This window comes from Ambystoma mexicanum, chromosome 8 (genome assembly GCF_040938575.1).
Source record: "Ambystoma mexicanum isolate Mex_15411 chromosome 8, UKY_AmexF1_1, whole genome shotgun sequence".
Lineage (NCBI taxonomy): Eukaryota > Metazoa > Chordata > Amphibia > Caudata > Ambystomatidae > Ambystoma > Ambystoma mexicanum.
Genome location: NC_090929.1, coordinates 1,133,587,519 through 1,133,614,914, shown reverse-complemented (window position 1 = coordinate 1,133,614,914; position 27,396 = coordinate 1,133,587,519). Strand labels below are relative to the sequence as shown.

The following is a 27,396-nucleotide window of genomic DNA, read 5'->3' as shown; positions in this document are numbered from 1 at the left end:
GGCGGCTTTGCCTGCATTCTATGCCTATACGATTAGTTGTTCTACCTTGTGTTTCAGAGTCTATACATCCTTCATGCTTCTGATTTCTTCAGCATTTTCTACCGTGTACTCTTCTACTTTATACTTTTAAGGTTCACTTAATTCTTTACTTTGTTATTTCTTCTCTGGGACCCATACATTGTCTCCATTCGATACTTCAGAACCTCCTGCTCACTTTTTTGTGTTGTCAATGGTCTATCTTCATAGTGCGTTCCCATATTTCATCAGGGATCTCTTCATTACCTCATGGGTACATTCGATACGGTTGTCTCAAAGTATATCTCCTTCAAAATACTTGCTGCAGTATTGGTACAATAGCTGGTGTCAGACAAGGCACAGTCTCATGTCTGCGTCTGCAATACGAAGGAGATAGGGGGGTGGGATCTCCTGCAGATGTATATATATGCTCTTCTACAAAAACACATCTAATTTAATCACAAGTACACTCATACATACATATTAAACAGGAATAGTTATGGGCAGTTGGTGAGCAGGTGCAAGTGGATCAAGGTCACGTGGCCTAAGCCTGGGACAACTGTACATCACGTTAAACTGTTGATGCCTACATGTTTGCCACCCTTTTCTCCTACTTAAGCAGCCCTCCAGCCCCTTTTCCCTTGCAGTTGGTGAGCAGGTGCAAGTGGATCTAGGTCACATGGCCTAAGTCCAACCCACCTTCTTAGTCCTGCCTCTTCCTTTCTGCTATTAACTTTTAGATCAAGGGTGCTTCTCACCCGGGCGTCCGAAATGAAGGGTCAACTAAGAAAAGGGCAATTACTATTTGGACTTGTTCAGCCTGGGAGGACCCAGGGCCTGACCCCAAGCTCAGGCAACAGGTAAGCATGCACCGACATTTTTTTTCTCCCTCCCCACAGGCCATTCCCACCATCGCCAGGCAACGCCAATGTCACCAACATTGCCCCTCTTATAAGGCATGAGCTCCACAATCCAGCAACCTCACCCACATCAGCCCCAAGACCATCAGCACCCCCTTCCCATACACAATAAGAAGGTTGATGCTTGCCAACATCTGCTCAGCTACTACCCATGCAGCAGACATTGCTGAACGTATCACTACACACAACCTTCAGAGTAGATAGCTGACCTCGACTTCTTAGTCCTTGACTACAGGCAAGACTACCCCTCCATGCAGCTCCACTAGCCTGCTATTCTACGACGACACAGCTTTTCATTCATTCTCACTGATTCTTTGGCTACTATTTCATGATACCAATGTCCTGTTTCTATACAGTGGCGGCTTTGCCTGCATTCTATGCCTATACGATTACTTGTTCTACCTTGTGTTTCAGCGTCTATACATCCTTCATGCTTCTGATTTCTTCAGCATTTTCTACCGTGTACTCTTCTACTTTATACTTTTACGGTTCACTTAATTCTTTACTTTGTTATTTCTTCTCTGGGACCCATACATTGTCTCCATTCGATACTTCAGAACCTCCTGCTCACTTTTTTGTATTGTCAATGGTCTATCTTCATAGTGCGTTCCCATATTTATCAGGGATCTCTTCATTACCTCATGGGTACATTCGATACGGTTGTCTCAAAGTATATCTCCTTCAAAATACTTGCTGCAGTATTGGTACAATAGCTGGTGTCAGACAAGGCACAGTCTCATGTCTGCGTCTGCAATACGAAGGAGATAGGGGCGGTGGGATCTCCTGCAGATGTATATATATGCTCTTCTACAAAAACACATCTAATTTAATCACAAGTACACTCATACATACATATTAAACAGGAATAGTTATGGGCAGTTGGCGAGCAGGTGCAAGTGGATCAAGGTCACGTGGCCTAAGCCTGGGACAACTGTACATCACGTTAAACTGTTGATGCCTACATGTTTGCCACCCTTTTCTCCTACTTAAGCAGCCCTCCAGCCCCTTTTCCCTTGCAGTTGGTGAGCAGGTGCAAGTGGATCTAGGTCACATGGCCTAAGTCCAACCCACCTTCTTAGTCCTGCCTCTTCCTTTCTGCTATTAACTTTTAGATCAAGGGTGCTTCTCACCCAGGCGTCTGAAACGAAGGGTCAACTAAGAAAAGGGCAATTACTATTTGGACCTGTTCAGCCTGGGAGGACCCAGGGCCTGACCCCAAGCTCAGGCAACAGGTAAGCATGCACCGACATTTGTTTTCTCCCTCCCCACAGGCCATTCCCACCATCGCCAGGCAACGGCAATGTCACTGACATTGCCCCTCTTATAAGGCATGAACTCCACAATCCAGCAACCTCACCCACATCAGCCCCAAGACCATCAGCACCCCCTTACCATACACAATAAGAAGGTTGATGCTTGCCAACATCTGCTCAGCTACTACCCATGCAGCAGACATTGCTGAACGTATCACTACACACAACCTAGTCGTCATCTTCATCACCAAGAACATGCTGACACCCACCTGCAGCCACATTCTAGACGTCCTTTTCCCCGACTGCTACAGCAACCAACACAGACCGGCCAAATAAGACAGGCTGAGGCCTCAAAGTAATCCACAAGACCTTGTGGCTCTCCACCAGACTTGTTATCAACAACACTGGCTAATTTGAAGTCCTCTCCTGCCACTTCCCACTCTCCCCGACAGACACAGTCACCTTCCATCTCATCTACAGACCACCCAATCTCAACATCGCATTTGTTGGAGACTTCACCGACATGGTCACTACCATGCCCCTCATGCAGGCCAACAACATCTTCCTAGTCTACTTTAACCTCCCAGGCAACCAGGTGACCAAACCAATGAAGGAAGCCTTCTCGACACCCTCAGCCTCACACAGCACACAAAAGACACAACACACAGGAAAGGTAAAATCATTGACATAATCATCACCTCACTGTCTTCCCTCCATACAGCTCTCCTCTCCCTCTTTACGGGTCTGACAATCTAGCCATGCCTTCCAACATCCTGCACACCACCCCAGTCAAGCACTCCCAGAAGAAACCCATCAGACAAACCTCCCAGTCCTTCAAAAACTTCCTGGTGGAAGCTCTCACAGAAGACCTCTCCAACCTCCACCTTAAATGTACCAAACACCCCCAACCGAACTGTGACTCTCTACTGGAAGCACTCAATGCCAGCCTCTCAGCCTCCATCGACCGACACACGCCTCTGAAAAAACGCACCTACAAACCGAAACTGTCTATAACCCCATACACACAAGAACTCAACCTCAGCAAAAGATTCATGAGGAAACACGAGAAAACCTGGCACTGGTCCACGACCACATCTGACCTGGTGCACCTTAAGGAACTCCAAGCAACTTGCTGACATCTAATCAACACAAACAAAGCCTCCTACTATCAGAACACCATAGTAGAATCCCATAACAAAAGAAGAGCCCTCTTCAAAGAGGTAAATCACTGCATCAACCCACTACCCGCCCCTCCCATACCACGCTCCATTGAAATATCCACCGCCATCAACACCTTCGTCACTTACAAATTCAGCAAGATTTGCCAGCCCATAGACACCAGCTCTGCATCCACAGATCCACCACACGTCCCTCTTTGTGAAATCTCCACACCCTGGACAACGTTCAAGACACTCTCGACAGAGGAAGTGGTAGAAATCCTGGCCACCCTCAAAGAAACATTGTATAGACAGGACATCCTCCCATCATATAACCTCAAGACCCTGCCCACAGAAGCTTTCCTTCCCTACCTGGAGATCATCAACAGCTACCTAACTCAATGCACCTTCCAATAGACCCTAAAAACAGGACAAATCCTCCTTCTAATAAAGAAAACCACACTGGATCCTGGCAACCTAACTAACTATCACCCCATCTCTCACCTTCCCTTCCTAGGTAAGATCATCAAGAAAGGGTATCTGGTCATTGCATCTAATGCCATTCCATCTAATGCCATTCCATCACATTTTTTCCATCTAAAAAATGTGCATTGAATGCATGTTTTTGTGGGGTAAAGGGTTAATTTTTGTTCAGGAGGATTTTAAAGGGTAAAAAACAGGGGTTAGGGGTGCCCCGGTCCCCCCCAAAAAAAGAAAAGAAAATGCATTTGATGCAATTTTTTTAGATGGAAAAAATGTGATTTAGATGCAATGAATTTGATGCAATGACCATAAACCCAAGAAAGCGGTAGCTGTACAACTGCAGCAACACATCGACACCAACAATCTCCTCCAAACCTGCCAATCCAGGTTCAGCATGGAGACAGCAACCATAAAGTGGCTGATGGCACCCTCAACATCCTTGACGATGGCTAACCCTGCATCCTGGTTCTACTCGTCCTCTCTGCCATTTTTGACACAGTAGACCACCAGGTTCTTACGGACACCCTCCATTGATTCATGGGGATCAGCAACCTTGTCCTATTCTGGTTCAAGTCCTACCTTCCTAACCACTAGCAGTTTGTTAAGATGGACGCCTCTAGAGTCCTGCAGGTTTATATCCTCTCCCCAGTGATCTTCAATCTATACATGTAGCTGCTGGGAGCCCCCCTAGCCACACACAACATCCACATCCACGAATACACCAACAACACACAGCTATACCTCAAGATTGACTCCATCAAGTACATCCATAGGCTCAAAACCTGCCTCTCGCTGATCAAGTCTTGAATGTCCAGTGCATACTTGAAGCGCAATCCCTCCAAGACCAAATGTCTACTCCTCACCAACAACACCGAACACCCAGACATACAGACATGGCTATCAACCATGAACTCTGAGGGCTTAACACCCGAGCTCACCTCCTGCGCCAAGTCCCTCGGATTTAACATCGACAAACACCTGTCCTTCAAGACACACATAGCTAAGAAAACTCACACAGCTTGGCATCAGCTCTCCCTCCTCTGGGAAGTCAAGCCATTTCTCCCTCCGGCCAGCATTAGATCCGCAGTACAAGCACTAGTTATATCCCACCTTGGTGGGGGCAATGCACTCGTCAAAGGCCTCCTGTTGTCCTCCGTTGTGCCCCATAGACGTGTCCTACACACGGCTGCATTCCTCATGAAGGGTGTATGCAGTTAGAAACACATCACCCCAGCCCACATCGACATTCACTGGCTCCCACTGCATGCATGAATCATCTTCAAGTCTTGCTGCATCATCTATAAGGCAGTCACCCTCAAGTCACCAAACTACCTCACAGAGAAACCAGCATCTCCGGCAGTTAGTGCACCACCAGAAGAAAGGACACGTGCAGACTAGAAATCTGCCACTGCAAAAAAAGGACCATAAAATAAGCCTTCTCTGCCGATGACCCTACACTATGTAACCTCCTCCTCGTCTGCATCAGACTCACCCCCACGGTCCCACAATTCAAAAAAGAACTCAAGACCCACCTCTTCAAGGAATCTCTCCTCCTCAACACCTAGGCCTTCACATTGTTCCTCGTGCCACCTGATTAAACAGATGCCACACACCCCTCTGCTCCCCGTCATCCAGTACAGCTGTACCCCTCCTCTGTGCCCCTCTGTATACTATTCTACGCTGTATATCTTTTCTGTTGTTACCTCTGTAAAGAACTCTGTTACGGATATGTATTGTTCTATACCTCTGTAAAGCAATCTGTTACTTCTCGAAGCTAGGTCCACACTCACTAAATACCATACTACTACTACTACTACTACTACTACTACTACTACTACTACTACTAATAATAATAATAATAATAATAATAATAATAATAATAATAATAATGTTTGGGTGCTTATAGTTTGTAAATGTGAACAATGTTAGGGTAATTTTCAGAAATACGTATTTTTCAGAATATTTTGTTACAACATTATGTTTTCAAGTTTTTAGTTGAGTAGGGTTTTGATAAATGGATACATACAGCAAGTCATACATTTATGTATGTACAATGCCACCATTTCTTGTATGACTCGAAAGAGTTTTTTGTTGTCAGCTACTGGTGACAAGATAATGTTTCCCTTGTAGGCAGCAGTATTTTTCATGATGTAGACCCCAAGGGGTTTGCCTTGGCTTTTGCTTTTTTTAAGGAGTCTGGGAACCCAGGGATATTTCAAACTTTGGACTTGAACCAATTTCCATGGGGGGCGGGGACAGGGTTTCATAAATAAAAGTACATTTGGAATAATATGAAGATGCCACAGCGATGTAGTGTGAGGGTCCCACAAGTGCGGAATGAAGGAAGGCGAAGGATCTCTTATTAACTTTTTCAATGAGTGAAAAAAGTGCTTCCCAGACGATCTGAAGAGTCTCAAGTTACATTATATACTCGTGAATTATATATATGTAAAAGGACAATAACATCACTTTTGCCACTGAGAATTAATTACAACGTTGAACTGGCATGACTTTGGGAGCAGGGATTGATTCGCTGGGATTATCAAAGAAAGAATTCGAATTTTCATCTAGTGTTTTCACTGAAGTTATGTTGCAGTGAGAAGTATGGTGGAAGAGTACTGTGGTGAAGAGAGACATGTCATGGCTCATTGCAGTGTGGATGCCATCTCACTGAAGTGTCCTCTTGTGAAAAGTTGTCATTGTTGCAAGAATTTTGTATAGAAAATCAGCCTAGGGATTTTCAACATGGTAAAACAAAGGGTTGACTTTGATAGATTCTGCAGTAGCTGCACAATATGTCCTAAAGCAAGCAATTTCGCTGTAAAAAAGGAATATTCCAGGGAATGATAGGCCAGTGGATATATTTGGCAAAACAGAAAGGTGATGGCTGGAAGGTTTTGAATTAATCATAACCACAGGCAAAGCTCTGGGAAACCCTCCAGCTCATCATTTTTCAGCCTGACAAGCCATTACAGAAGGGGGAAAATCATATGCAAATCAGGCCTGGTTCTACCCCAAAAGGGCCAGTCCAGCCTGAAGTGCTAGGTCACATCCCTTCTGCACGAAACCACAAGCATCCCCAAACATGTTTCAGCATTGCTGGGGCGTCATCAGTGAGGAGTAGCTTGGGTCTCTAGGCCCGGCAGACTCGGGGCTCACGTCTGGGCATGCCCGTCCCACTCGGGGTGACTTTAGCAAAACAGAAAGGTGATGGCTGGAAGGTTCTGAATTAATCATAACCAGTGGATATATTTGGACTGGCAATCTGTCATAGAGATCATTTGAAAAAGCAAATGGTTGGTTACAGAGAGCCAGGAATTAAGTTTTCACTCCAGGGATCTGAGTGCACGCCTTAGGTCACAGGTTTGAATCCGAGCAATGCTGATGCAGCAATGTATCCCTTCAAAGTTAATAGATTGAATAACACAAACATTCATAACACTAACACCACTCTATTTGCAGTGCCACAGAAACGAAAATTATCATTCCAAACACTATATAAACATAATATTATTATTGAAACATATAGATCACACTTGGCTTCATGAAACTGATGCTCGTGCTTTTTGTATCATAGTGAAAATCCCAACCTTAACTTTAAAAAAAATGTAAAACAGATTTTCGTTCTTCTGATATTAATTGTTTATTATATTGTTATAAATGTGAGTTTCAGAGTAAAGGATTAAACTTGGAGCTATGTTACTGGGATTTCCACAATGTTGTATTGAGTAGGTTGCTCTATGCACCTTGTGCATTGTGTAATACACATTGTGTAATACACACATGTATTCTACTATACCGTATTTAGGCCTGGAACGTTTTCCTATGGGATTGCACCATTATAAAACACTTCCATGAATCGGGCCCTTAGTATGCATGTTCATGAACTGTGATGTGGTGTTCTGTATATTCTTTTAAAAACATATATGGCGTTCAGCATCATGTTAGTTTGTTAGAATGACTTATCTGGCCTGTTTCCCCCCAAAAGGCTGGTCAAATGCAAGCATTCAGCTAAGACAGGTGCGGGCTCATTTGAAGGCCCTACCAAATGAGTACGTTATGCATTACTGTATTATTGGATCATATCCAGTTAATTGGAGTTTTGCACATGTTGCATATACTTACTCAACGGTTTGTTGGATATTTTGTTTTTGCATTGTGCTTGTTTTCTCTTTGTATTGTGCTTGTTTTCTTTATTTACTTATTAGTGTGATTTAGTTCACATTAAAAACATTTACATTTTCTGATATATTAAGATGTGAGTAATAATAACTGTGCATATGTTTATGCATGTTGTACTGGTGTTCAAGATAATTATATGTGCCAACTCCAACGATGGCAATTCCATATAAATGAAACACATGCCTAATTGTTGATTGATTATTTGTGTGTGTTGGTAGCTATTACCTCGGCACACATCCCTGTGTATTAACATGACATGACATAGAGCTTTTATAGTGTGCAAATCCACATCATAGTGGTTTCAAAATGTTGATGTTTGCCTCTCCTATACATTGGTGTATGTTTGTTTGTTTGTTTGTTTTATTTAGTATAGCGCTCCAGACCCAGGGGTAAATGGGCGCTTAAGGATAGGTTACATAATTACAGTAAATAATCAGTTATACAATTGTGGCGTTAAGATGCCAAATATAGAGTATACAGGCAGGCAGTAGGAGCATTTCAAGGTATGTACAATATATACAGTTGGTGCAGGTCTAAGACAATCATCTATTCAAGGTATGTACAGTAAACGCAAGTGGGACTGAGCTTAATTTATCTGGGGATTTCCTTCTCTAGAAGCCAGCTAATGACTGATCTTCTGAACAGTTGGAAGGATTTGGTCAATTTAATACTCAGTGGCAAGGTGTTCCAGAGTTGAGGGGCAAGGACACTAAAGCTTGAGCCCCCCGCTCTTTTGGCGGAGAATCTGGGCACGGTGAGGCAGAAAGTATTGGATGATCTGGTGAGTCTTGTGTTAGGCTTGAGGGAGAATTTGTTGGTGAGGTACTGGGGGGCAAGGTGATTTAGGGCTTTATAGGTGAGGCAGAGGGTTTTCAAGTCGATTTTTTGTTGGATAGATAACCATTTACAAGCTAGTCTTATGTGTGAGATGTGCTCTCTCCTGGGAATGTTTAGAGCTGCTCTCAGCGCATTATTCTGGAGGATCTGAAGTTTCTTGATTATAGCTTGGTTGGCACCAAGGTAGAGGCTGTTGCAATAATCGAGCTTAGATTGTATGAGGGCCCTCGCCAGAATGAGGCAGCTGTTTGTAGATAGAAAGGGTTTACAAGCCCTAATTAATTTCCCCGTGTAGGCGGTAGCTGAGGCGGTCATATTAACTTGTTTGGAGAGGTTGGTATTGGCGTCTAGGTAAAAGCCTAGGGTTTTCACATGGTTTACAACTGGAATGATGTTGCCATCTATGATGAATTTGGAGTAGTCAGGGCTGAGTTTCTGTAGGTTATTGGGGGAGCCGACCAAGAGGAGCTCGGTCTTCTCATCATTCAGGCAGAGGCCGTGTATGGCCATCCATGCCTGAATGATGGCGAAGATTTCGTTGATCCTGGTGGCGTCAGTGTTGTAGTTGCCAGTGATGGTGAGGAGTATCTGGGTGTCATCCGCGTAGTTAGTGTAGGTGACACCCAGATGGTCCAATTTGTCAAAGAGGGGTTTGGTAAAGATATTGTAGAGGGTAGGGGAGACGCAGGACCCTTGTGGGACACCGCATGTGATGGGGATGGGGTCTGCTGCAGCCAAAGATGAAAAAACCCTCATGGTTCTGTTGGCTAGGAAAGATTGTATCCAAGTGACAGCAGAGTGTGAGAAGTGGGCAGCAGATGAAAGGTGGTTACAGAGTATTTTGTGGTCAACCAGGTCAAAGGCTGCTGAGAGGTCTAGGAGGAGTAGGATGGCTGCTTTGTTGTTGTCCTTGATGCCATCAATCTGGCTTTTGAGGTCAACGAGGGCTGTTTCTGTTCCGTGTTGAGGACGAAAGCCAGATTGACGCAGGCCTAACAGTTGATTGGTCTCCAGGTAATCTTGGATTTGCAGGTAGGCGACTCTGTCGAGGACTTTTAGCAGGAAAGGGACCGTAGTGATGGGTCTGTAATTGGTGGGTATGGCCGGGTCGAGAGATTGTTTTTTTAAGAGGGGCAGAACCCAGGACTGTTTCAGGTTGTTAGGTACAGAATTGGTTGAGAATGAAAGGTTTATTAGTTTGGAGATGAAGGGGGCTAGGTCTCGTGCAGCATCTTTGATGATCTGGGCGGGGCAGCTGTCCCCTTTACAATTAGAAGGTTTGAGGGATGCTATGATTTTTTGGATTTCAGGAATAGTAACCGGTTTGAAAGTGAAGCCAGAGGTGTTATGGGTCGGGGTGGGTGCGCTAGGAGTGAGGGCATTACTGTTGGCGAGTTGTTGTCTTTTGGTTTCAATTTTGTTTTGGAGACCAGTAATTTTATTGGCGAGGGCATTTTGGATACTGGTGCACCAAGGCTTGTCCTTCACGCAGGTATCGGTAGGAGGGTTAGGGTTTTCTAGTTCCTTCAGGATGGTGAAGAGTTCTTTAACCGACGATTGGGCATTATTTATTCTAGTATTGTAGGTTTCCTTTTTAGTGCGGATTATCTCTTTCTTATAGAAGGAAGAGATGGTTTTGAGATTAGATTTGTTTTCTGCAGTGGGGTTGGATTTCCATAAGGCTTCCATCTTGGCTTTCTTTTTTCTTATGGATTTGAGTTCTGGTGTGAACCAAGGGTTCAAGTGGGCTATGGGTTTACCTTTGCGTTCCTTTAGGGGAGCGACAGTATCAATGGCGCTGGTGAGGGCATCATTGTAGGTGTTGACTAGAAGGTTCAGGTCGGCAGTGGCAGGCAGTGTGTTTAGCGAAGGGAGGATCAGAGGTGTGAGGGTCTCTGCTGAGATATTGCGCTTGTTTCTAGACAGGCAGGCTGGTGCACAGGGGCTCTGTTTGGGGTTGGGATTATTTAGGTTGATTTCAAATGATATGAGGGAGTGGTCAGTCCATGCGAGTGGTTGTGGGGCTTTGCAGGTGATATTACAGTTGTGGGCTGCAATCCAATCTATGGTTCTACCTTTCTGGTGGGTGGGTAGTGTAACGACTTGAGTGAAGTCGTGCTCGGATAAGGCGTTGGCCAGGGAGGCAGCTGGAGAGTCGTTAGGGTCATTAAATCCTAAGTTGAAGTCTCCTAAAATGATATTTTGGGAGTGGGGTTTGGTGTTCTCTGCTATGAGAGTGGTAATGTCTTCCTCAAAGGATCCTGTGGGGCCTGGGGGTCTATATATTAGTTGCACAGTAATGGTGCTCTTGGGGGTAGTTTGTACTTTGTAGGTGAGGTGCTCGCAGGACTTTAGCGGGGGGGACGTGATGTGTCTGAAGTCGAGTGAGGATTTGAAAATGATAGCTACACCTCCTCCGCGAGCATTAGGTCTGTCTGCTCTGAGGATGGAGTAGTTGTCGGGGAGGGCCAGAGTGAGGTAGGGTCCTGCTGCTTCATGTAACCAAGTTTCTGTAGTGGCAAGGAAGTCGAGGTCTCCTGAGAGGATAATGTCAGCAATTTCGGTGGGGTGGGCTACTAGAGATCTAACATTGAGTAGTGCACCTTTTAGAGCAGTTGCGTTAGTGGTCATGGCACTATCCTTAGTGGTTGAAGTTTTAGTCATAGGTTTGGTAGGCAGTTTGCTAGAAGTGGTGGGGAGTCTAACGCCAAGTCTATTATTGCGGTCTTGGAAGGTGGGGTAAGTTGTGGGACAGTGATCTAATAGGTTGGGAAGGAGAAGGTTGGAGGCAGTATGGTTGGCGTTTGTTGAGTTGGTACTGTTAGGTAGGATGTTGGCTGGTGTGGCCTTACTTTTAGCGAAGAGTTGTTGGTGGGGGGTGTGTGAGAAAGGTGGAAGGGAGGGGAGGAAGGGTGTGGGGCAGGGGATGGGGTGGTGCCTAGGGCAGCCTAGTTTGGCTAGTCCATTGTTGTATGGTATGTAGCTGTTATTGCTACATGGAGTGTTATTGTTTAAGATACAGAAAGGGAACATGGTGAGTATGAGCCAATGGATCATAATTGGAATTGAGGAGAGCGTGGGTAGTTTGGTTGTTGGCGCAGTAGGATAGGCAGGGGCAAGATTTGAACTAGCTGGTGTGGTGCGGAGACGGGCAATTTTAATTAAAGCACAGCCGAGGTTATAGATTGAAGTTGCTGTTATAGTGCAGAAAGGGCAGTTTCAGTAATACCGCTACAGATGGCACAGGCTAAAATCGAAATTGTAGCTAGGGTGCAAAAGGGCAGTTCAAATAAAGCCAACATAGGTAGGCACAGGCTAAATGCGAAATTGTTGCTAGGTGCAAAAGGGCAGTTCAAATGAAGCAAACACAGTAGGCAAAGGCTAAATGCGAGGTTGTAGCTAGGGTGCAAAAGGGGAGAGGGAGCAGCCAAAGCTCCTGCTCTAAGAAGAGGGTCTGACAATGCCGTGACGTTGGCCTGAGCCGGATATATTGATGGGACAGGTTACCGTATTTACTTTGATGCTGAAAAGATCATAACATATCGTGGTAGAGTCATATTTCACAGCGTGCAGAGGTAGTGCAAACAACAAATGAACTATATGAACTAGCATATAACTGGCTAGGCGCGGCAAGAGGCACCGGCCTGATCACCGGTGAGTAGCTATTTGGCGCGACACAATTCAGATGTGGTCTGAAAGCGACCATAAGGCTCAGCATCAATATGGACAAGTGTGAGTGACAGAAATTACGGGTGAATTGACCAGGCAAGTCTCCTGGCTCCGAGATCAGTAATGCTGTTCATGTCCACAGAGTGACGGTAGTCAGGATGGCGTGTAAACCGAAGGATAGTACCTGAGGTGTGCCGCAGGGACGTGCAGGCTGGATAGGGCAAGGCAGGGCCAGTTGTGCCCGTGTTGGTGCGTGAGGGCGCAGGAGTCGAGTATGATGGCGACGCCTGACCGCTGCGACCCGGGGCGAACAGGGGAGGAACAGGGCCTTTTCCCGAGGTGTCGGCTCCCGCCTATCGGTGCCGGGGATTGGGCAAAGAAAGACCAGGTTGCCTAGCAGCAGTATGCAGCCTCGTTTTCGGGCCGCGCTGCGCCCGCCATTTTAGGGTCAGGCCGCTTGCTTAGGACAAGATGGTGGATCTCCACCATGGATGAACGCAGGTGCCCCGGTGGGGCTCTGGTGGCCAGCAAGGCTCGGATGGTGTCCCAAGTGGTGGTAAGAGTGGGCTGTTTATGCAGGCAGGCAGCTCACCAGTGATGTGGATTCCGTGGTTGCTGCATCAGGGGGTCAGGCAGCTCGAGTGTAGTCCGAGGCTTCGTGCTTCGGTATGCTCGAGGGGACAGGGGAGGGCTCCAGCCCTCACACCCTTTCAGGTGAGCAGATTCCGCCGAGTGGGGCTCACTGGGGAGGAACAGGGCCTTTTCCCTCGGGCCTTCTCCCGAGGTGTCGGCTCCCGCCTATCGGTGCCGGGGATTGGGCAAAGAAAGACCAGGTTGCCTAGCAGCAGTATGCAGCCTCGTTTTCGGGCCGCGCTGCGCCCGCCATTTTAGGGTCAGGCCGCTTGCTTAGGACAAGATGGTGGATCTCCACCATGGATGAACGCAGGTGCCCCGGTGGGGCTCTGGTGGCCAGCAAGGCTCGGATGGTGTCCCAAGTGGTGGTAAGAGTGGGCTGCGGTCTGCGGTCTCCAGACCGTAATCTTTGAAGGAAAAGGGAAGGAGTGAAGCATTAGTTGACTCATGGCGTGAGTGACAATTTGTTTGATAGCAATAGCTGGCAAAACAAAAATCATTTTCATTTTTAGAAAATGCCATAAAATTATCTTAGCCAATGTTGTTTTAAATGGGTTGCAACATTGGGCAAATGGAATTTTTGTAAACATGAAATCCCCATCTGGTTAAACACATACAAAGTTTGTATTCATTCCTTTTTGCATTTTTCTAGCACTTATTCCAAAATGCCCTACAAAAACCTTCCATACCCTAACAACAGATTTAGAATAAAATGATTGGATGCAACAGTGTGAGACTGCAGTAAATGGAAGGGAGAGGAGTGAGAAGAATATTCAAGAGGTGCTGCACAAAATCTTGATTGAAAGCTGTGCATTCTGGGAGACAAGGAATGTAAAAGCTGTGCATGCTGGGAGACAAGAAATGCGGAAGTGAACTGTGAGCTTATCCTTAAAGGGGCGTGAGCATGAGGATAAAAGCCAAAAGTACAAGCAAAGAAACTAGTCGCTCTGCATCCCTTAACAAGATCCACAGTAGACAAAACAAAATAATAATAACAATAATAATGATAATAATTATAAAGATAATAAGAGGAAGAAGTAAAAGAGCACACAATACATCAAGCATCCTGCATTTAACAAGATAACCTGACCTCAAACACATGCCCTGGCGGTTTTCCTTATCTACTCACCTCAAGTCAATAATTAAGGAATCTGTGTGGACAATTTTCCTCCAAACGTGCTGTACCAGAAGGTGTGATACCTGAGTGATGAGCTCGTGGTCTCCAAACATGTCAAAGCGCAGGTATCCAATATTGTTTTCAAAGACATCCGTACGGAAAGAAAACTTGATCATGTCTTCGAACATCTCTGGGGATGGAATCTGGAATATGAAAGGTTTGAAAAGGGGAATAGTTATTAAGGCGTTGTGGAATGTAAGTCCAACCGGTAGGGTTGGCCAAGATCACATTATTTCCTCATTTTGTCATAAATCCTGGCAAAAAGTAATTTGCAGTACTTTTATAGGCAACAAAGGTGAAAAACTAAAGTAAGCCGTGGGAAACTATTTACGTGGGGGCGGCAGCATGGCTCAGGTGGTGTTTGGCTTGGAAGCAAGGCAACGCAGTGCAACATAGGTTCGAATTTCCGGCGTAACAAAAGGTTAATTAATTACATGAGTTCTCCATTTCGAGTAACCAATTCAACATCATATACCTGATATTGCAACTTTGATGTTGGAGAAAGAGCCCAGATACAATGTTGCTTGAGACTTGTTCACCAAACTAACTGAGGGGCAGGAATGGGCTTTGGGTCAAGGATTGGCAGTGATGGACTTCCCAGTGGGGGGTGGGAGGGAAGTTAAGGACAGGTACGGGCTGCAAAATCAAAATGGGCCTCAGTACAGGGATGCGTCTCAATGCAAGGATAGGCCTTTGAGGGGATGATCCTTGGGATGGGGATGGATCTTAAAGTAGGGATGGGCCTTAACATGGAATGAACCTCCTGTTGTAGATTGGGCCAGATTACAGATTGGCCTCACTGTGTGAATGGTTTTTGGGTCTAGGATGGGCCTTGGGTCAGGGATGGGGCTCTTGTGGGGAGCACGGATTGTCTTTTGGTAAGGCCTGTGGATAGGCCCAGAAGAATGTTTTGGTAAATTCAACACTGGGGCTGCATTCTCATTATAAGTTCTCTGTGATATTGTTTCGCAAACTACTTTCAGCATAAATTTATGGGACCTTCTGCCACTTTTTCACACTTTATCTTGGAAAGTTCTTATCCTTATTGGGGTAATATGCAGCTACTTGCAACACTTAATTAAGTGTATTTTTAAGACAACCTGTCAACCAGTTGCAGGCATAGACTCAGGGCATAATACTGGCAATCTTCTGTAAAGACAGTTAGAAATATTTACCGACAAATGCATGCAATGGTCATTTTCACCTTTCCCTCTTTTGCATGCACGTGATATATCGTGTCCACCTTTCAGTTTTGTTGTTTACTTGTGAACAATCTAACATATACAAGCCCCAGTCCTAACTGGTGAAAGATGTGTTCATTAATTTAGCCTGGGACTAGAGTAACTTGCAGTCAGTACCCACTGAGGATGGGAAACTCCTTCTGCGGGTGGATAGCGGAAGAATATGGTCTCTGACGTGAGGGCACGTTACGTTTAGCTGGTCCGAATCCTGTCTTAGGTCCTTCCGAAGATGATAAACTGAGCATCTTGGAAAGTCAGGTAATAATAAAAGCACAGATTATTACAGCGCTTAGAAGCAGGCGGAATATTGCATGAAGCACTATATCAGAACGAAAAATATTATGTGATGCAGGTATATTTTTTTTAAGTATAGGATGCTAAATATCACTGTAAAAGCTTTCAATCTTGTAAAAAAGATATTGTGGTGGATTCAAAAAGTGAACCGGATCTCATATCAATGACATTGAGGAATTGCTCCTAAAAATAGACACAGCACTTACATTCTTCCCCTCTCTTACAACAGCTCAAAGTTTATTAACTATTAGTACCCGGCGAGGGACAATGAGCTTGTTAAAAGCAAGCTCATTGGCCCTCACCGGGGTGTTATCTGACCGGGTATCACTCTCCCCACAACGTTCCTTCCCAGTGGGGGTGTGTGGCAGCCACTCAGCCATTGAGGAGGCTCGGAACGAGGTAATCCCCACTACGAGCCACCACACGGCTGGAGGCTGCCATCTTCCCCCGCTGGGGATCGAGGTAAGTGTTTGAGCCCCTCCCTCCCCCACCATCCGAAGAATTCCCTCCCCGCCCTCCCAAACCCACTTACATTCTTTTCTGTCTATTTCGGGAGCGGACGCGCTGGCAACACTTCTGTCCCCAGCGCGTCCGTTCCCGATCCACGACAGGCCACCATGGAAAGGAAGAATGGACTACAAGTAGTCCCTTCTCTCCATTCCATGGCGGGCATTTTTTTTTCATTTGCATTTTTGCCTTTTTTTGAATGACTGCCAAGGAAAGGGAGAAAGGACTATGTGTAGTCCCTTCTCCCTTTCCCTGGCAGCCATTTTGTTTGTTTACTTTTTGACATTCATGTTCAATGCCGCCATGAAAATGGAAAACAGATTTCATTTTCCCATCACTGGTGGCCATTTTTTTAAACTATATTTATTTCTGTTCCGAAAGGACAGAGTGCTTCGGAACAGAAAAGAAAGGCTCTTAATACCCCTGTCTTATGGGCTGGGGTATTAATAGCAATAGGCCCCTTGCAGGGGCGGCATTACCACTTCAGGTAATGCCCTGGGGCCTTCGTAAAGGCGCTCGCATTGCTTGGGCCTGTAACTATGGGCCCGGGCATTACCTGAAGCGGTAATGCTGCCCTTTCTCAGGGCTTATTGCTTAAGAATGTACTTACGTCCTTCCTGGAAGTCACATTCTTCTATCAGCTATCAATATGCTACATATTTGCATTCATCAACAAAGGTTTATCCTGGAAATGTGCCATTAAAATGTTGCGAGCATTTATACTGCATACCCCAAATTCATTGAGATTCATAGCTAATGTGGTATTAGCAAAGAAACCCAAAGTGATCTGTGAAATTTGCCATTAACCGTGTCTGATCCATTGTAACATTGGAACGTGATTACGAGCCTGAGAGACTGACGCCCCAGTCGGCTGATCCTTACACATCGAACACACCGAATGGACCGCCCGGGATAGTGCACCTACCACTTGTAGACGATCGATGCCCAGAATCCAAGAAGCCCACGTTACAAGCTATCACCTTCAAAAAGAGGGCGAGTTCTGACAGGCACCCGCGCTCAACCGAAAGGGAAACGGAAGAATTTCTTTAAGCTGTCACCCTGTCACATCTTTCTCGTTTTTTGGAACTTGACAGACAAGCATACACAGCAAAACCTTTGGTCTGACTGGAAGAATGACAACTTATCGGAGGTCACCATGATGCCTGATGTACACAAGTAGAACGATCTCTCATGAAACTCTACCACTCTTGACATCCGATACCGCAATAACGCAAAGGTAGGATAACCCGAACATTTTATGAGTCGACAACTATTCAGCAATAAGAGTAACTGGTTAGACACGACCGTCTACGTCCTACATTCTGGACCGTTGACAAGGGGAAGATACCTCCTGTAGTCCTCTCTTCACGTCTTCATGAAACAGACAATCTGAACTATCGCTATTTCAACATATTACTTGGACTATTTTACTATACTAGGCTATTGGAACAGCACCAAGATACCGTTTGTGTGTAACAGCTTCAAATCTCTGTTGCCCCTGATGAATTTCCAAGGATTAAACCCCTGAAAAGATTAGGAAAGAAACACGGTGGGCTTTTTAACCATTGTTTGAATTTTTATATGTTTGAGTGAATATGAATACATGAGTAATTGAATGGAATGAATGAGTATGACGTGGAAGAATGATGAATTTAGGTATGTCCAAGTAGTTATGCACGACACAAGCCACTTTAACATCTAAGCCACTTTTTGGGCTTTGATTTTGGAGTTGTTTTGCACATACTACCACCGTGATTTTCTGTCTAGTACTACACTAGCCCTTTGATCACACTTGTTTGAAACAGTTTTTGAATCTTCTCATACGATATTTGTTGTATGTATTTTTGTATAATGAAAATTAAAATATGTATTTTTTCTACTCAAAGTAGCAATGCCTAAATCATTTTCGAGTGTTGGCTATATTTTGAGGACATGAGTTAGCTTCTCTCTGCCTTTATAAGAAAACGGTATTCTGGAGTCATAAGCTCTATTGTCTATTATTTAAGGGTTAACCCCCTTACTTGAGGGTCCGCTTTAGACTCCAAACAACCCCTGTCAACCTCTTTGTGTATTGATGTGACATTGGTCTCACCACAATCTATCTATCCTGCTGTGATGCCATTGGGAGCTTTAAAAAAAAGGTTGATCCAGTTAAATAGTTCAAGGAATGCTCCACCAAGTTGTATATTAAATCTTTAAATAGAGCACAGTAGTGCATGAACTTTGTTGCAATCGTTTTTCTCGCATTCCTTCCAGCAGTCTGTGGGGGCTATTTCTTTCCATGAAAAATGTATTACTTTAGAATTCCCAGGAATGACATGTGAATAATGCAAAACGGTACATTTAAAAAAGCATCACTTCTCACGTAAAGCAGTGTAAACAGATTTGGTGCTTGAGTGCGTGAGTGAGATGATTTGTATAGAGCATACTGCATAACCCACTGGCACCTTGGCAATATTCGACAGTGTAGAGAGGAACACATCATTTATAGGAAAGAAAACTGCTAACTCTATTAGAGGAAACTCTTGAGGAGCCCCATGAAACAAAGATGGTTCTCAAGGAGGGTGTTCCACTGTTGGGCACCCCAAAGGGAAAGCGATGATCTCTGCAGGAGAGACTTTGTGTCTTAGGATAAATGAGAACATGCCTATTTGCTGATCTTAAAGAGCAAGAATGAGTGTAAGCAGAAATGATCTTTGAAAGAGAGGCCAGTGTTTGAATAAAGAGGCACTTATGCGTGAGACATCAGGTCTTAAACAAAATATATTTGATACCGAGCCAGCTGAGGTGTGGTCCTATCTTTTGAGAACGCTATCTAACTGTGGTATTCTGGTTAACCAGAAGTTTGTTAATAGAAGAATAAGGAAGACCTGACAGAATGTAATTCTAGTAGTTCAGATTAGACTTCATTAGGCTTCTCACCACCACTATTGCTTTCACGCCACGGCTCGGGTCGCACACGTGGGGTTTAATGGCCCACCAGCCCAAGCTTTGGTAGGCTTGAGCGAAGCGAGGGCCTCAGCTCGGGCTGCAGGCTGTTAAACCCCATGTCTGCATCCCAGCAGCGGCATAAAAGCTATTCGCAACCTGGGATTTACAGAGGTGCAGTTTTTATTTTTTTGTCTGACAGTAAATGAGCTCAGCGCAAGCCCATCTCATGTCGGATGAACAAAAAATGGCAAAAAATTGGCTGCTGCCATGAGTATGGAAAAGGGACTAGGTCTCTTTTCGGAAGACGGTGGCCATGGAAAACATGTACCAACATGGCCGCCGTCATCTGAAAAGTGACATAGTCCCTTTTCTATTGCAATGGCTGCGGCCAGACGGGAGGATATCAGGGACCGGAGTGCAAAGCTCCAGTATCACAGGTAAGTTGGGGTAAGGGGATTTCTTTTTAATGATGGGAGGCAGCAGGGACGCGCTCCCTTTTGCCTCCCCACATTAGAAAAAAAAAACTCCACCCGGGGAAGGGCCTCGGGTGGCTGGGACAGCAGGTGTAGATTGAGAATTCCTGCCTGTTGTTCCAGCCACGTGATTGGCTGAGCGAATACATTGGTATTGGTGCGAATACACAATCTTCATTGGGAAGGAAAGGGAGAATCTGTTTGAGAATTTCCATCTCATAAAAAAAGGTTATTTTAGTTAAGTGAACTGGAAAATATGTAAACACCAGTCAGGGTACTCACTAACTAAAGAACCTGTATAAGCTGTCTGGTAATCTTCGGGGGACCTAAGACAAAGAGGTCAGTCTTAGACTCATTCAGCTGTAGCCAATGTCTTCTCATCCAAGTCTGGATGGATGAAAGGTAGATGTTAAGTTGGTCCAGCTGACGTGATGGATGCCTTAGTGTCAAAATGAGCCGAGTATGGTCAGCATGTTACTGATTTGTAATGATATGTTCTTGAATGATGTTAAAGAATGTTAAAGAGAGCGTTCATACGTAAATTAAAAATCAAGGGTAGAAGGAGTGAGCCCCGACGAATTCCACAAGGGAAAGCAAAAGTAACTGAACATCATGGAGCGATAACACCTTTTCGGATGTCCCATATAGCAAAGTGGATAACCAGGCAATACTCCACTAGCTGAACCATAGAGATAATCCACATATTCTTTATTTCATTATTTTAACAGTTGTGTAAAACCCAGACCCACAGGTATCACAGGGTTTGTACAGGGTAATAAAAGAGTAATTACAGAGTAAAAACTTTACAGATCATTGCCTTAGTAGGAAGTGGTGTGGGCAAAGTAGGAGACAGTTCATGCTTAGAGTGTTAGTCAAACTTATTGAACAGCCAAGTGTTCAACAGTCACTTGATTGCTGGGTAGGAAGGCTCATTTCTTAAGTGTGGCTCTAAGGTGTATCACAGAGCGGGGGCTGTGGTGCTGAAGCTAACCCCTCCTGCTCTGACTAGTTTAAAATGTGGAACAACTAGGGTGAGCTGGTCAGAGGAGCGGAGTGAGCAACAGTGCTGTTTCTTTGTGATGCAATGAACAAATACATGGGGGCTTAATTTAGATTCATCTATGTGCTATAGTCAAGGTTTTGAAGTCAATCCATGCTTTTATTGGTAGCCAATGGACTTCTTGTCGAGTTGCAGAAATGTGGTCTGATTTTCAGAGGGCCAGAGCGGGCCGGAGGGCTTTGTTTTGCAGGTCCACCGAAGGAAAGATTGCTGAGAAATCTGGCACACAGATGATCAGCAAGAAGCTCCCACGTTTTCTGCTTCTAGGGCAGTATTCCAGATGGATGACATGGTAGATCATAGCCTAGGCAAACCCCTGACAATTATTTGCCAGTACAAATCCCTGATTCTGAGTGGTGACAAAGGACTCCAGGAGTTTGGCCATCAAAGTAAGATTGCTATGGGCCAATAATTGACAGTGTTGGCCGAGTCCAGGTGGTGTTTCTTGATTAATGGACCGATCAAAACATGTTTAAGGCAATCTGAATAGACATGGTCTAAAAATGAGGAATTGGTAATGTATGTGATGGAAGGAACAACAAGGATAGGACATTCTACAATACATTATAATGGCTTTGGCTCAGCTTGGGATTTCTAAAGGATTGCAACTTTGTGTCGACCTCTGAGTTAAGGACCAAGGAAAAAGAACATAGAGTAGGTGAGATAGCCTCATTAAAAGGGACAGTTTTGGGTACTTGCTCCTGGGTATCACTTGCAGTAAGGAAGCCCCTTACTTTCACAAGTCTTCTCACAGATCAACATGTGGATGTGATTGGAGAGCTCAATAGAGTCTGGGATCTCACGATTTCTGAAGGATGTCTTGTTTCAATCCGAATTTAGTTTTTGAATTTGAGCATTTTACATTAATCTAACTGCAGAGCTGCATTGTCCTCTGCTTCCCCAATCCGCAAACCTGCTTCCTGATCCCCCTCCCTGGGCCCGCCTCCCATTCCATCCACAGCCTCTGATTTGGCCTAGTGCCTGGGAAGAACACTGCGTGTTAGGTGTATCTTAGCACTGGATGCTGCGATCAGCTTTTCTGGTGCAGCAGGCAGCTTGAGAAGTTGTGTTGGAATGGATTGTGAGCACTTGCTCCAATCCGACTTTAGTTTTTGAATTTGGGCATTTTGCATCAATTTAACCACAGCGCTGCAATGCCCTCTGCTTCCCCAATCCATGAGCCCGCTTCCTGATCCTCCTTCCTGAGCCTACCTCCCATTCCATTTACAGCCTCTGATTGGACATAGCTGCCCTTGTAAGTCTGGACCCTAAGGTAGCCCACTGCCCAATGCACCCCCCTCAGCTAAGGGCCCAGAGGCAAAGGGCAGCTCCTGCCATAGCAGCTTCAGGTCGTGTTTGCTAGTGTTCGCCGGTGGAGCCTGCAGCACAGCTGTCAACCAGCAGCGACTGGCAAGGTAAGCAAGGTGCGAGCACGGGGACCAGACATTACTGCTCCCTATTAAACTGTCCCACCTCTCTTATTACTCCTATCACCAAAAAGCCTGTAGTCTGCTCTACATCGTCCAGAGTTGTATGTTATCCATATCTGTTATTTAGGCCTCTATCCAGGAACCCAGATTCTGGGTTTTTTTGCAATTTCTGCTGTGCTTTGAAATTAGGCTTTTCCCCCCTCTATCCAGGAAACTCGAATCTAGGTGTTTGCATTTTCTACTGTGAATTGCAATTTACACTTTTTTCCCTCTATCCAGGAAGCTCAATTCTAGGTGTTTGCATGTTTTGCTGTGTTTTGAAATTATGCTTTTATTCCTCTATCCAGGAAACTCGAAATCCCCCCATTTCGGCACTGTGCTCCCAGCTCTAGGTGCCCCACTTCCTCTACTTGGTCCTGCCATTGCAGCACTCTAACGTTCAGCTGTTTTCTTAGTGAAACAACCACAGAACTAGGTCTCCTGCGGCTAGAGAAGGAGGGCTGGTAGGACATCTAGTCTCTTAGCCTCTTCAGCAAGCTCGCCCTCCGCCTGCCGCAGGACTCTCCTCTCTGGTCTGAACTTCCTTTCTTGTGTACTTGATTTGTCTGCACCTGGCTTGTTGACAGGCCACCTGGTGAGTTTGTTGTGCACTTTCTCCATCCCTCTCTTTCTCCCCCTTCCATCTCTATGTTCTCTCCCTCCATGTTGCTTTCCATCTCCCCTTCTTCTGTAACTGGTAATCTGTCACCTATCCTATGTTTCTTTTGATGTCTGGAAGGAAAACATTCATGAAAGATCTCCTGGTCTCCAATCCAGGCTGCTAACACCTATGTCAACACTTCTTCCAGGCAGACTGTCACTGACATCTTCTTTGCCATTCCCTCTCTGAACCTTTGGACTCCCTATATGGTGTCAGTGCTCTCCCCTTCTCTTCTTCACCCTTTAATGGTGGAACCCAGTGAGAAATACTCCTGGCACTGTAATGGTCCAGGGCTCTCGGCTCAACCTCCTCCTTCTTGATAGGTGTCTCCACTCCCTCATCAATTTCCTCCCTTCTTCTGCCACTCATCCTTCTGCTACCCTTCTGGTCCCTTCATCACCACCAACAAGTGTACCTCATTCCTGTACCCCTCATCAGAAGACCTCCAAAGGTGGCAACCAGCTCCACTTAGCTACCCTCAGTTCTAGCTCTGCCATTAAACACTCCTCTGACATGTGCCACCTCCTGGAAGACTTCAACCTTGACATCCTCGCTCTCACCAAGACATGGTTCACAGCCAGCTCTGTCACTATTTTTGACAAACTCCTCCCAGAGGGCTACAAGATCCTCTCTAAGCACAGGCCTAACCAGTTTGCCGGTGGAGTGGCCCTAATCTTCCCATAAAGGGTCCCTGCTACTATCATATCCACTCAGTCCTACTCTTCCTTTGAATGCCTCATCTGCAGGCTTGGTGTCTCTCCAATCCTCTTGCTGACTCTGGCCGTGATCCACAGGACCTCCGGTCCAGTCTCCCCCTTCCACTCAGAGTGGTCTGCCTTCACCTCTTCTCGCCTGGCCTCCACCTCCAAGGTTCCCTTCTTCAGAGACTTCAATATTCACCTTGACTCCCCTGATGTGGCCTCTGTTCCCTTCCCCAGCCTCTGTGACTTTCTTTCCCTCACCATTCTTCCCTCCGGTCTGACGCACTCAGCCAGACACACCTTGGATGCACTCATCTCTGCAGCCATCCCCAATCCTCTCACTACACGTCTCTCCTGGTATGATCATGCTCTCCTGTCCTCTCACCTGGAACTCTTGGGTTCCCCTGCTAAGCCACGGGCCGTACTGACAGTCTCCTTCTCTGTCATTCGGCCAATGAAGCGAGTGTCAGCGAGTGTCAGATACTGCAAGGAAGTAGGAAGTAACCAATCCTACTGCAGCCTCAACTTCTCCGCTTCTCCTCTGCCTCTGCCATCCGTGACCCTCTGCACTGCACTGGCCTCCCACTTCATATCCAAACCTCAGGACACCCTGTGTTCACTGTCTTCTACACCCCTCCATTCTTCCTAACCTGCTATCAGCCTTCCCTTGGCCCCCCTCTCCCTTCCCTACTACTCTCCTCTTTGTTGCCCATATCACAGGATGAGGTCTCTAGGCAAGTCCACTCTATGAAAGTCTCAACCAAGCAGGTGCTCCCCTGCTCCTCAAGAACTATCAAGGACAACGTTTTCTCCCTTGCTCCATGCTTGGCTGATTGCTGCAATCACTTCTTTGCCACTGGCTCCTTCTCGTTAATCCTAAAGCGCTCCCTTGTGTACCCTCTCCGCAAAAAACCTTCTGCCGACCCATCATGCCCGGCTAACTACCACCTTATCTCCTTTATCCCCTTCCAGGGCAATCTCATGGAGAAGCTGATCATCTCCCAGCTGATCCACCACACTGAATCTGTTGGTTGTCTCCATGACTGCCAGTCTGGCTTCAGAGCAGCCAGAGTCATGGGAAATGCACTCCTGAACACCCTTAAAGATTTGCTCTCAAATCTAAATTCCAACTCTCCTTCTTGAACTTTCCTCCACCTTTGATATGGTCAATCATGTCACGCTTGTTAATCGACTCCATGATACCCTTTGCACTGGACTGGTTGACCTCCTTCCTCTCTAACCGACCTTCCCAAGTTCAACTGTGTCCTTTTCTCTCCTCCATCAAATTCTCCACCTGCAGAGTCTATCCTCCCGCTGTGCCTCTTGTTATGTGGATGACAAACAGCTCTCCTTCAAGCTTCCATCCACTGCCTCCTCTTCCTCCTCTCTCATTCCTGGCTGCCTGACTGCTATTAAGGCATGGTGTGCTGCCAATGATCTCTGCCTTAATTCCAGTAAGACTGAGATCCTTCTCATTGGGACCTCAGCTCCCTCTTCCCTTTTACTCTCTGACTGCCCTCCTTGGGCCCCCTCCCTTCACCCTTGTGTGAGGCAAATAAACCTTGGTGTCATCTTCGACTCCTCTCTCTCCTTCTCTCCTCACATCATGGACCATGCCAAGAAGGCCCACTTTCAGCTGAACCTCCTCAGAGGTATTCTCCCTTTCCTCACCTTCCGCATGAAACTCAATGTCTCAAGAGCTCTGGTCCTCAGAGTTCAAGACCCTCTGCATCCTCCACAAGACTTTCTGGGGCTTATGACCCTGCTACATCCAACTGTCTCTCTCCCCAAAAACCTCCCTTCTAGAGCCGTTCGGTCTTCTAGCTCCAACTCTCTGCAGATCAGATGATTTTCCAAGCATAGAGAGGGGTGTAGATCTCTCTACTTCGCAGCTGCCTCCCCCTGGAATGGCCTCCCTGCCTCTCTCAGACTTAAGCCAGATCTCCTTAAGTTCCAGACCTTTCTCAAGACCCTTCTTTTCTCTTCCTCCTTCCCTCTCCCCTACCCTGATAATGTCCCCCTCTGCCTTTGACTGGCTGCCTGGTTCCTTCCGAGCCTTACAGGGCACCAAGCCCTCCTCGACCAGTCTACCCCAGCACTTTGTTTCCGCTGCCCCGCCCATCCTGCACTTGCCCTTCTGGGTTTACGGGCTCCCTCACCCTGCAATAGTCAGGCTGGGGCTGCACCCCTTGAGCCCTTCCAGCCCCATCCCTTGTACTTAGCGCATGGACCTTCTTTCCCCTGCACTCTCTGCAGAGCCCTGGAACTTGACCACCTGGCCTCCCCTTGACACTCGCATAACTCATGGGCTCTGCAGCCCTGGCTGGCATTCCCCCTCCACTTTTCCCCACACTTCTTGTTACTGCACTTGCATGATCCGAATTACACAAGGCCCAACTGACTGTTTCTGTTTTTTCATCCCTGTTCCCCGCTCCCTCTTTTGTCTTGCACCTTGAAACACCTTTTGCTGCATCGGTGCATTATAAATACCCAATAAATAAATAAATAAATAAACAAAGAAAGTCTGGAAGTCAAGGGTTGTGAAGCACGGCGTTATTACTCATGTATTCATTTGCTCGGTTGAGTTTGCCCGGTCTCCTTATTAGCTGATTGGCATTAGTATTACATTCTACCTGATTGTGTACTCGTTCAATCCAGTCTGATATGCATGTAACAATGAGCAGAAAATGTTCGCTTTCCTCCCTGTGGTCTCTTTCAAGGGCCCATGATAAGGTGGGCAAATAGTGCCTGGATAAAGCAATAGTCAATGGTAGAGGAGCTAGTGGTACCAATCCCGGTGAATTCACCTTGCGAGTTGCCCTTTCATCTTCAATTCAGCATGATGAAGCCATGGCTTCTAAGCAGGAAAATCCACTTCAACCCTTGCCATCACTGTTCATCTGCTTTAATCTAGCCAGGAAGATCAGCAGTTGTCTTTCTGCTTCATAGCTCCCTTGCTCGCTGCCCCATAGGGAACCAAGTTGCACCTCACTGATGAGGCCCAGGCTGAAAAATGTTTAGAGGGGACCTGACCTAGCAGTTCAATCTGGGATGCTCCCATCTGTGGCACTGCCTGACTGATTTGCATATGGCTGGCCCTCTTTTACAATAGCGCAGATGAGCTAAAAAAAACAGTATTGTGGAAGGTTGCCAGAGAAGTGGCTGTCGTTCAGATTTATTCAAAACCTTTCACCTATTAATTATTTTGTTATAGTTTGTCTCCCTGTGTGAGAGTGGGTATTCCCAGACTTGGGTCGCTTGCTCCCTGTGCCATAGAGAACCAAGATGCGCCTCAATGATGAGGCCCATCAAAGCAGAAACATGTCTGAGGTTGCTTGTGTTTCTGTGCAGAGGGGACCTGGTCTGGCAGTTCGGGCTGGGTTGTACCCATTGGTGGCAGTATCTAACTGATTTGCATATGGCTGGACTACTTTTGCAAAGACGCAGATGGGCTAAAAACAGTGGTGTGGAAGGTATCCCAGAACAGTGCCAGAGCAGTGACAGTGGTTCAGATTTATTGAAAACCTTCCACCCATCACTTTTGAAACAAAATACTAATAGTGAAGAGGAAATCATAGAATTGTATGACAGTGTGGATGTTTTAAACTAGGGCAGCAGATTGCATTCATGTTTTCTACTGTTCTATCTATTTGTGATGAGGCAGTGAATAGAAAATAAAGAATTTGTTTGGAGACATTGGCTTACTTTCAGTGGCTATAAAAGAGTGTGGCAT

At 45.8% G+C, this 27,396-nt stretch overlaps 1 protein-coding gene across 2 annotated transcripts in view; it reads right to left on the bottom strand.

Moving 5' to 3' along the window:
- Window positions 1-27,396, bottom strand: part of RBP3 (retinol binding protein 3) — a 146,778-nt gene that overhangs the window by 64,285 nt on the left and 55,097 nt on the right. For both annotated transcript variants that reach the window (XR_011268684.1, XM_069611187.1), the window contains exon 2: window positions 14,279-14,469. Coding sequence is in view for 1 of the 2 variants with exons in the window: in XM_069611187.1 (XP_069467288.1) it covers window positions 14,279-14,469 (191 nt within the window). In the remaining variant the exon portion in view is untranslated. The remainder of the gene's footprint in view (window positions 1-14,278; window positions 14,470-27,396) is intronic.